The following is an 11258-nucleotide window of genomic DNA, read 5'->3' on the forward strand; positions in this document are numbered from 1 at the left end:
GAGTCCATCTGAGTGCAGAATATAGTTCTCGGCATTCTAGCGCATCAACTCTACCGCTGAGCCACCTTACCAGTCAATTAGCATCAGTAGAGAGATAAACAGAGTTAACAGGTCAGGGCAAAGACCTCCATTATTTTGGTGGAAAGTTTTTAACCTGAAGTGACCCTTTAAGGGTGTGAAAGGTTTTGAATGCCGTTGAAGGCAGGAGAATGGGGTTGACAGCCGTGAATGAATGGCGGGTGTAAACTCGATGGGGCGGAACGGCTTAATTCTGCTCGTATGTCTTCTGGTGTTAACCCCGTTTGTACGCTCTCCCTGGGACCGCGTGGGCTTGCTCCGGGTGCTCCGGTTTCCTCCCCACATCCCAAAGACGCGGGGGTTTGTAGGTTAATCGGCCCCTCTGCAAATCGCCCCCTAGTGTGGAGGGAAGTGGACGAGGAAGTGGGATAACACGGAACCAGTGATTGCTGGCCAGCACGGGCTCGGTGGGACGAAGGGCCTGCGTCCACGCTGCATCTCAAAACCAAATTGAAACCAAGATGCTGGAAGAACTCAGTGGGCCGGGCAGGTTCTGTGGTGGGAAATGGACAGACGAAGGTGGGATAGCATAGAAATGGCGTGAACGGGTGATTGACTCGGTGGGCCGAAGGGCCTGTTCCTTTGCAATATCTTTCAATCGATCGTTTTAAATCAATCAACGGGGGCAGAAGTGTGCGCGCATGTGTGTGCGTGTGTGCGTGTACGCGTGTGTATGCAGCTGTACTCCCCCAGTGTGTACAAACACGAGCTGTGTAAACGCGCTCGCACTGTCTAATGGAGTCATGTTGATGCTACCTCCCCTGATCAACACTGTATTCTGCTGTTGTAGGTCGTTTGAGTGAACAATGAATTTTGCTTCCAGTGCCAGAAGTCTAGAAGGTTTTTTGTTTTGTGAACAGCACTTAGCACAGAGCGAGCCAAAACACGAGTCAAGACATGAGTCAAAGGGAATTAAATCCAATGACAGGCCCAACAGATTAATGGCCTTTAGTTTTTTTAGTTTAGAGATCCAGTGCGGAAACAGGCCCTTTCGGCCCACCTGGTCCGTGCTGCCCAGCGATCCCCGCACATTAACACTATCCTACACCCACTAGGGACAATGTTTACACTTTTACAAAGCCAATTAACCTACAAACCTGTACGTCTTTGGAGGGGTTGGACACGTTAGAGGCAGGAAACATGTTCCCAGTGTTGGGGGAGTCCAGAACAAGGGGCCACACAGTTTAAGAATAAGGAATAGGCCATTTAGAACGGAGATGAGGAAGAACTTTTTTCAGTCAGAGAGTTGTGAATCTGTGGAATTCTCTGCCTCAGAAGGCAGTGGAGGCCAATTCTCTGAATGCATTCAAGAGAGAGCTGGATAGAGCTCTTAAGGATAGCGGAGTCAGGGGGTATGGGGAGAAGGCAGGAACGGGGTACTGATTGAGAATGATCAGCTATGATCACATTGAATGGCGGTGCTGGCTCGAAGGGCCGAATGGCCTCCTCCTGCACCTATTGTCTATTGGGTGGGAGGGAACCGAAGGTCTCAGAGAAAACCCACGAGGAGAACGTACAAACTCCGTACAGACAGCGCCCGCAGTCGGGATGGAACCCGGGTCTCCGGCGCTGCAAGGGCTGTGAGGCGGCAACTCTACCGCTGCACCACCGTGCCTTGAGTCAAGGAGCGACAAAGGACCCTCTCCTCTGCCCCGAATCGTGCCCGTTTTTTCACCTGAAGGCCGCAGGTTGGAATCTTACTCCAGAGACTCTTCCCGAAGTTTCCCTCAAACACGGGGAAGGTTGTCCACCTCATCCGCACACCGGAACATTCCGTCCACACCGGAACTCCCCTACCCCTCCCCCACCCTTCTGTCACTCCCTCCTCCCCCACCCTTCTGTCCCCCCCCCCCCCACCCTTCTTTCACTCCCCCTCCCCCACCCTTCTGTCCCTCCACCACCCTCCCCTACCCTTCCCCCACCTTTCTGTCCCTCCCCCTCCCCCACTCTCTGTCCCTCCCCTCCCCCCACCCGTCCACCCCACCCCTCCCCCCACTCTTCTGTCACTCACCGCCCTCCCTCCCCCGTCCGCCCCCGACCCCCCCCTCCCCACCCTTCTGTCACTCCCCCCTCCCCCACCCCTTCCGTCACTCCCCCCCTCCCCCACCCGTCCACCCCACCCCTCCCTCACCCTTCTGTCACCCTGCCCCTCCCCCACCCTTCTGTCTCTCCACCCACCCTCCCCCACCCGTCCGCCCCACCCCACACCCTCCACCACCCCACCCCCACCCGTCCACCCCACCCCTCCCCCACCGTTTCTGTCTCTCCCCACCCTTCTATCACTCCACCACCCTCCCCCACCCGTCCGCCCCACCCCTCCCCCACCCTTCTGTCACTCCCCCCTCCCCCACCCTTCGTCACTCCCCCCTCCCCCCACCCCCCCCCCCCCACCCCTTCTGTCACTCCCCCCCCCCCCCCACCCTTCTGTCTCTCCACCACCCTCCCCCACCCCGTCCACCCACCCCCACCCTTCTGTCTCTCCACCACCCGTCCACCCCTCCCCCACCCGTCCGCCCCACCCCACACCCTCCACCACCCCACCCCCACCTGTTAACCCCACCCCTCCCCCACCCCTCCGTCACTCCCCCACCCCTCCACCAGCATCGAGTCAACTGACCGCACCAAACCTTTTCTCTTTGCCTGAGTGCCGTTGCTAAACAGCTGCTTCCTCTCGGATCAAACAGAGCCACAAGCCTCCCCCCTCCCCTCCCCACCCCCCCCCTGTTCTTTGTCCCTGCCTTTGGGCCCAGCGCTGGGCGGCCTCTGCTCGTCCTGTCTGCTGCCGGCTATTCCCATCGTTTCCCACGCTCGTTGGAGTTGGCACGTTCACCCCCCCCCCCCCCCCTCCTCCCTGGGACCGCCCGAGGTTAAACCTCCCCGGCCCATATGCTTTTGGTTAAAGACTGAGTTGACTCATCCTCCCACTTCCCTGGCTAGCCCTGCTCCCCCATCGAAGGGCCCTTTGCCCACTCCGGCTTCATCCTAACTAAGCAGCATCTGCAGAAGAAGAGTCCTCTTCCAACACATGGAATCGCGTAGCCTTAGACTAGGGTTGCCAACTATCTCACTCCAAAATACGGGACAAGGTGACGTCACCGCCCCGCGCCCCACGTGACCTCACCCAGCCAGCGGCCACGTGCTCCCGCTCCCACCAATGGCGGCCGCTGGCTGAGTGAGGCCACGTGGGGCGCGGGGCGGTGACGTCACCCCTTGTCCCTTATTTTGGGGGTTGCTGGTCCTCGATTTCCCCTACTCTGGGTAAAAGACTGTGTGCATTCGCCCTGTCTATTCCACTCATAATTTGACCCACTCCTACAAGGTCATCCATCGTCCTCTTGCACCCCCTGGAATAAACTCCGAGGCTGCCCAACCTCTCTCTGGAGTGTTTCTTTAGTCAGGGGGGCGGTGAGTCTGTGGAATTCATTGCCGCAGACGACTGTGCGTACTTTTAAAGAGGAGATCGATGGGTCCTTGGTTAGTAATGGCATCGAAGGTTATGGGGAGAAGGTAGGGGAATGGCACAGGGTAGAGTTGCTGCCTTACAGCGAATGCAGCGCCGGAGACTCAGGTTCGATCCCGACTACGGGTACCGTCTGTACGGAGTTTGTACGTTCTCCCCGTGACCTGCGTGGGTTTTCTCCGAGATCTTCGGTTTCCTCCCGCACTCCAAAGACGCACAGGTTTTAAAAAAACATAGAAACATAGAAAATAGGTGCAGGAGGAGGCCACTCGGCCCTTCGAGCCTGCACCGCCATTCAATGTGATCATGGCTGATCATTCTCAATCAGAATGATCAGCCATGATCACATTGAATGGCGGTGCTGGCTCGAAGGGCCGAATGGCCTACTCCTGCACCTATTGTCTATTGTCTAGTGTCAGAGGGTGGTGAATCTGTGAAACTCTTTGCCACAGAAGGCTGTGGAGGCCAAGTCAGTGGATATTTTTAAGGCAGAGATAGATAATTCTTGTGTCAGGGGTTATGGGGAGAAGGCAGGAGAATGGGGTTAGGAGGGAGAGATAGATCAGCCATGATTGAATGGCGGAGTAGACTTGATGGGCCGAATGGCCTAATTCTGCTCCTATCACTTCTGAACATTTGCTCAGATGACTCTGCCATGTGTTATGGAAATTCGTTCTGTGGGGGTTCCCATGGGTTTTGTCCGGGTGCTCCGGTTTCCTCCCACATCCTAAAGGCCGTGTGGGCCTGTAGGCTAATTGGCTCTCTGTAGATGGACGTCGGTCTGATGGGAGTGGATGAGAAAGTGAGATAGCATGGTGAATGGGTGGTCGATGTTGGCATGGACCCGGTGGGCCAAAGGGCCTTTTTCCATACTGTATCTCTAAACTACACCCAGTCATTCACTGGTAAGACCCAGTTTTCTTGCCTGGTGCCAATCGCCCTGGCTGAGGGGGTGTCAGAGGGCAGCTCATAACAGAGTACTGTACAGTCACAGCTCGGAGCTGACATTTCCCACCCACACGCTGTGTCTCCAAACTAAACCAAATCTCCCTGGAGATGTGGGAGAAGCTGGGCATCTCGGGACAGGGGGGGGGGGGGGGGGGGGAGGGAGAAAGGTGGGGGAGAAAACGCACTGTTACAAAGGAAGCCCCCCCACCCCCACACAACAGCTGGGGGTCAATACTGAGCCCCAATCTTAGTGTCTGTGGGGCAGCATCTCTGGTCACTGCCTGTCTGCTCCATCTGCTCACTGTGTGTCTGACTGTCTCTGTCTGTGTCTGACTGTCTCTGTCTGTGTGTGACTGTCTCTGTCTGTATGTGTGACTATCTGTGTGTATGTGTGTGTGAGACTGTGTGTATGTGTGTGTGAGTGTGTGTGTGTGTGTGTGTGTGTGTGTGTGTGTGTGTGTGTGTGTGTGTGTGTGTGTGTGAGACTGTGTGTGTGTGACTGTCTGTGTGTGTGTGTGTGTCTGTGTGTGTGTGTGTGTCTGTGTGTGTGTGTGTGTGTGTGTGTGACTGTGTGTGTGTGACTGTGTGTGACTGTGTGTGTGTGTGTGTGTGAGAGACTGTGTGTGTGTGTGTGTGTGTGTGTGTGTGTGTGTGAGAGAGAAACTGTGTGTGTGTGTGTGTGTGTGACTGTGTGTGTGTGTGAGTGAGTGTCTGTGTGTGTATGTGTGTGTGTGTGTGTGTGACTGTGTGTGTGTGTGTGTGTGTGTGTGTGTGTGTGTGTGTGTGTGTGTGACTGTGTGTTTGTGACTGTGTGTGTGTGTGTGTGTGTGTGTGTGTGTGTGTGTGTGAGAGACTGTGTGTATGTGTGTGTGAGACTGTGTGTGAGACTGTGTGTGTGTGTGACTGTGTGTGTGTGTGTGTGTGTGTGTGTGTGTGTGTGACTGTGTGTTTGTGACTGTGTGTGTGTGTGTGTGTGTGTGTGTGAGAGACTGTGTATGTGTGTGTGAGACTGTGTGTGTGAGACTGTGTGTGTGTGTGACTGTGTGTGTGTGTGTGTGTGTGTGAGACTGTGTCTGTGTGTGTGTGAGTGTGTGTGTGTGTGTGTGTGTGTGTGTGTGTGTGAGACTGTGTTGTGTGTGTGTGTGTGTGTGTGTGTGTGTGTGTGTGTGTGTGTGTGAGACTGTGTGTCTGTGTGTGTGTGTGTGTGTGTGTGTGTGTGGTGTGTGTGTGTGTGTGTGTGTGTGTGTGTGACTGCTGCACCTGCTCTGTGGATTCCCCTGCCCTCTGCCTCCACACCCACGTTTTAAACCCAAACTCGCATCCATTTGTTCTGCATCTCACAGTTCCCTCTCCCCCGACTCTCAGTCTGAAGAAGGGTCTCGACCCGAAACGTCACCTATTCCTTCTCTCCAGAGATGCTGCCTGACCTGCTGAGTTACTCCAGCATTTGTGTCTTATCTTCGGTGTAAACCAGCATCTGCAGTTCCTTCCTGCAGGTTGAAGGTTAATTGACCTCCAGAGTGTGTGGGATAATGTGGATTAGCTCGTTTCCTACACTGGCATTTTTTTAAGCGCCTATTACTCGGTTTAAAAGAGTCTGGGAACTTTCCCCGACTGAACTTTCAACTCTCTGATTTGCGGTCAGTGTCTCGAACCCAAGGGAGATGGGGGGGTGGGGGGGGGTGGGGGGGGTGGGGGGAGGGGAGAGAGTTGCAAGTTCACTTTAACGATGGGGATGGCCTCTCTCTCTCTCTCTCTGCCCGTCCCGTCCCAAGGGGGTTTTGTTACACTGCGGTAATGAGTGTGGAAATTGCATCAGCTTAGGTCTTTAACTGCCTGTCAAAACATAGCCAGTGTAGGAAGCGAATTCTCTCGGCTATCTCTCACGTGCTGGTGCTGTCTGGGGCAGGGGTGTTATTGTCACTGCTGGTGGGCACTGGGGTCTCCCTCTCTGTCTCCATCTCCCCCAGCCCGGTCACGGTGGCGCAGCGGTAGAGTTGCTGCCTTGCAGCGAATGCAGCGCCGGAGACCCGGGTTCCATCCCGACTACGGGTGCCGTCTGTACGGAGTTTGTACGTTCTCCCCGTGACCTGCGTGGGTTTTCTCCGAGATCTTCAGTTTCCTCCCACACTCCAAAGACGTGCAGGTTTGTAGGTTAATTGGCTGGGTAAATGTAAAACTTGCCCCCTAGTGGGTGTAGGATAGTGTTAGTGTGCGGGGATCGCTGGTCGGCGCGGACCCGGTGGGCCGAAGGGCCTGTTTCCACGCTGTATCTCTAAACTAAACCCCACTATCTCAACCCACTAATGCGGAATAAAGCGCAATTTAGTCAGAGGATGGTGAATTAGTGGAATTATTTGCCACAGACGGCTGCAGAGGCCAATTCAGTGGATATTTTTAAGGCAAAGATCGATAACTCTTGATTAGTGCGAGTTTCAGGGGTTATGGGGAGAAGGCAGGAGAATGGGGTCAGGAGGGAGAGATGGACCAACCATGATTGAATGGTGGAGTAGACTTGATGGCTGAATGGCCTAATTCTACTCCTATATCTTATGACCTTGTGACCCTCTAAATGATTCTCTGAACAGGACCATTCTTATCTAGAAGTGTCGAGACCTGGAGCATCACCCATCCCTTCTCTCCAGAGATGCTGCCTGCCCTGCATCTTGCACGAAACGTTAATCTCTTCATGCGTCTGTACACTGTGAACGGCTCGATTGTAATCATGCGTTGTATTTCCACTGCCTGGTTAGCACGCGGCAGTAGCTTATCACTGTACCTCGGTACACGTGACAATAAACTGAACTCGGACTCAAACTCAGCTCAAACCTGCTGAGTTACTACAGCACTTTGTGTCTAACCTTTTAAAGGGATTTGGGCAGACACATGGATAGGACAGGTTTAGAGGGATATGGGCCAAACGCGGGCAGGTGGGACTAGTGTAGCTGGGACAGGTGTAGGAAGGAACTCCGGATGCTGGTTTAATCCAAAGATCGGCACAAAAAAGCTGGAGTAACTCAGCGGGACTGGCAGCATCTGTGGAGAGAAGGAATGGGCGATGTTTCGGGTCGAGACCCTTCTTCAGACAAGTGTAGATGGGACATGTTGCCTGACCTGCTGAGTTACTCCAGCATTGGTGTCCGGGGTTTGGGGAGAAGGCAGGAGAATGGGGTTGAGAGGGAAAGAAAGATCAGCCATGATTGAATGGCGTGGTAGACTTGATGGGCCGAATGGCCTAATTCTGCTCCTATCACTTTTGATCATGAACTTATATTTTTGTACTGTTAGTGATTTGTCTCATTCTCTAGACTCCTGGCCTGGGTTTTTTGACACAGTGTTGGCTCTCCAATGACATGCAGTCCTAAAGGCCTGGACAGAGTGGATGTGGAGAGAGTGTTTCCACTAGTGGGAGTGCCTAGAATAAGAGAGCACAGCCTTCGAATAAAAGGACGTACCTTCAGAAAGGAGACGAGGAGGAATGTCTTTAGTCAGAGGGTGATGAATCTGTGGAATTCATTGCAACAGACGGCCAAGACATTGGGTATTTTAAAAGCGGAGATTGACAGGAACTTGATTAGTAAGGGTTTAGTTTAGAGATACAGCGCGGAAACAGGCCCTTCGGCCCACCAAGTCCAGGCCGACCAGCGATCCCCGCACATTAACACTATCCTAGAAGCCTTCACCGCCATTCAACATGATCGTGGCTGATCATCCAAAATCAGTTCCTGCTTTCTCCACGTATCCCTTGATTCCATTAGCCCTAAGAGCTAAATCTAACTCTCTCACGAAAACATCCAGTGAATTGGCCTCCGCTGCCTTCTGTGGCAGAGAATTCCACAGATCCACAACTCTCTGGCCGAAAAAGTTATTCCTCATCTCAGTCCAAAATGGCCGACCCCCTTATTCTTGAACTGTGACCCCTGGTTCTGGCTTCTGCCCTCTCTTGGCCCTCCTTGCGCCCTCTTTCGCCCTCCAGCAAGGTCCCTCAAAACCACCTCCGCCCGCCCCCCCCCCCTCAAGCCCTCGAAACAGGGGAATATCCCACACCTTCTGAATCGCGCCCCTCCTACTATTCCCACACGGCCTGGCTTTGGGAGAGCACTTTCCTCCGTCTCTTTGTATTCCCTGCCAAGGACATTTTGTCCTCTTTGTTATTGGAGAAGTTTCCAAGTTGCAGAGCTTTCGAACTCGACTGCAGGGACGTTGGGAACCAGCGAGGAATTTAACCGATGCGCGTGTGGTCTTTAACCCCGCGTTGTGGAGCCGCCTAGTTCACGTGTCTAACGAGGTACAGGGGCTTGCAGTGCTGCCGGAGCGACAAACCTCTGTAAAACCCCCCCCCCAAAAAAAAGTCAAATTTTAATTAGCGGGGAGTTTAACCGTGGCCACCAGTGACCTAAAAAATTAACATTGCAGCACTGCTGAGGTACAGCGAAAAGCTTTTTGATACGTTCTCTCCAGCCAGAGACAATGCATGATTACAATCGAGCATTGAGTCTGTTCGCAGTGAGTCTGTTGATCTAAGATCCCAAGAGTGCTTTTCCCACCCCCCCCTCTCCCGTTCCCCCATCCCCTTCCCTGTCATCTGATTGTACTGATTGAGAATGATCAGCCATGATCACATTGAATGGTGGTGCTGGCTCGAAGGGCCGAATGGCCTCCTCCTGCACCTGTTGTCTATTGTCTGTTGTCATCCAGGGGTAAATGCTGTCATTTTATCGGTTACCGGAGACCTGAATTGCTGCCGTAACTCATAGGTTTAAGGTGAGGGTGGGGAAAGGTTTAATAGGAACCCGAGGGCTAGCTTTTTCCCCCATTTAAGGGTGGTGGGCGTACGGAATGAGCTGTCGGAGGAGGTAGTTGAGGCACGTACGATCACAACATTTGGACAGGTCCATGGATAGGACAGGTTTAGAGGGATGCGGGGCAAACGCAGGCAGGTGGGACTAGTGTAAGGTAGGGTTGCCAACTTCCTCGCTCCCAAATACGGGACAAGGTGACGTCACCGCCCCGCGCCCCACGTGACCTCACCCAGCCAGCGGCCACGTGCTTCCGCTCCACCAATGGCGGCCGCCATTGGTGGAGCGGGAGCACGTGGCCGCTGGCTGGGTGAGGTCACGTGGGGCGCGGGGCGGTGACGTCACCCTTATTTGGGAGTGAGGAAGTTGGCAACCCTACTAATACGGGACAAGGGCGGTCCCGTATGGGACAAACTAACTTAGCACAAAATACGGGACGTCCCGGCTAATACGGGACAGTTGGCAACCCCAAGTGTAGATGGGGGCGTGGTGGTCGGTGTGGGCTGGGTGGGCCGTTTCCACGCTAGACGATTCTATAACTCAGAGCTTTAGACGTTTAACTTTCGAGACACAGCGTGGAAACAGGCCCCTTCAACCCATTAGTTGGGTCAGAAAACAATGAGATCAGGGGAATGACTGGAGCTGGTGGATTTTAAACAGAGCGGCTTTTATTTCTTCGGTAGACACAAAATGGTGGAGGAACTCAGCGGGTCAGGCAGCATCTCTGGAGAGAAGGAATGGGTGACGTTTCAGGTCGAGACCCACTGGGTCTGTGCCGACCAGCGATCCCAGTACACCAGCACTTTCCTACACACCAGGGACCCTTCTTCAGACTAGTTTAGTTGAGTTTATTGTCACGTGTACCGAGGTACAGTGAAAAGCTTTTTCCCCTCTGTGCTATCAAGTCAGGGGCAAGACTGCACACGATTACAATCAAGCGGATGTAGATACAGAATGCTTCAGTCTGAAGAAGGGTCTCGACCCGAAATGTCACCCATTCCTTCTCTCCAGAGATGCCGCCTGGCCCGCTGAGTTACTCCAGCATTTTGTGTCTACCTTCGCTTTGAACCAGCATCTGCAGTTTTTTTCCTACGACTTTTATTTCTTAACTAGACCAAGTGGCCTAAATCTCTCCTGCATTGGTGCAGCACCCCCTCCTCCCCCTCCTCCCTCCCCTCCCCTCCCCCCACTCCATCCCCCTCACCCCTCTTATCCCCCCTCCTCCCTCCCTCCCCCCCCCCCCCTCCTCCTCCCTCCCGAGGAGATAGATTTAAACTTTAAAATGTGAATAGCTTTAAAAAATATAACACTTATTTCAATGAAGCTTCTCCCCCCACCCCATCCCCCTCACCCCTCTTATCCTCCCCCCTCCCCCTCCTCCCTCCCCCTCCTCCTTCCTCCCCCTCCCCCACACTCCACTCCCCTCCCTCCCTAGGAGATAGATTTAAACTTTAAAATGTGAATAACTTAAAAAAAATATAACACTCATTTCAATGAAACTTCTTCCATTAGCACCAAAAGAACGATAATGAGTAAGGTGGGCCTGAAATTGTCACGCTATTGTGCACCGTTTTGGCTGTAGTTCATGAACAGACAAACAAACAAACGCGAGTTTGAGTTTACAGACAGATGGATGTGGTGTGGACATGATGTATGGTGACTGAGTGGTTATGTTGGAATGGGGAATAAGCCGCAGTTGTAGATCTCTCTCTGGTAGTGCAGCCAAGTGCAGCACTGGAAAACGGATCTTTGTCGGATCTATCGAGAGCCAGCTGGCAGAAAGATCAGAAGCTGCTTATTTTATTTTATTTTCAATTAACTTTAAGACGTTATTCAATGCGTGAGGGAGGCTTGGGTCCTGCCCAGATCCAGGCCCTTTGGCCTGTTGACCATCAAGCACTCTTTCCTGTGCTAATCTGACACTAATCCTTTATTCCTGTCAACTCCCATTGAGTCGTAAACTCAACAGGCCC

At 53.4% G+C, this 11258-nt stretch overlaps 1 protein-coding gene across 1 annotated transcript in view; it reads left to right on the forward strand.

Moving 5' to 3' along the window:
- The window catches only part of LOC144611740 (protein FosB-like), an 18752-nt gene extending 10901 nt beyond the window's left edge, over positions 1 to 7851 (forward strand). The window contains exon 4 of the mRNA XM_078430973.1: positions 7795 to 7851. Within this exon, the coding sequence (XP_078287099.1) occupies positions 7795 to 7851 (57 nt within the window). The remainder of the gene's footprint in view (positions 1 to 7794) is intronic.
- Positions 7852 to 11258: the final 3407 nt, after the last annotated feature.

Source organism: Rhinoraja longicauda, chromosome 41 (assembly GCF_053455715.1).
Source record: "Rhinoraja longicauda isolate Sanriku21f chromosome 41, sRhiLon1.1, whole genome shotgun sequence".
NCBI lineage: Eukaryota > Metazoa > Chordata > Chondrichthyes > Rajiformes > Arhynchobatidae > Rhinoraja > Rhinoraja longicauda.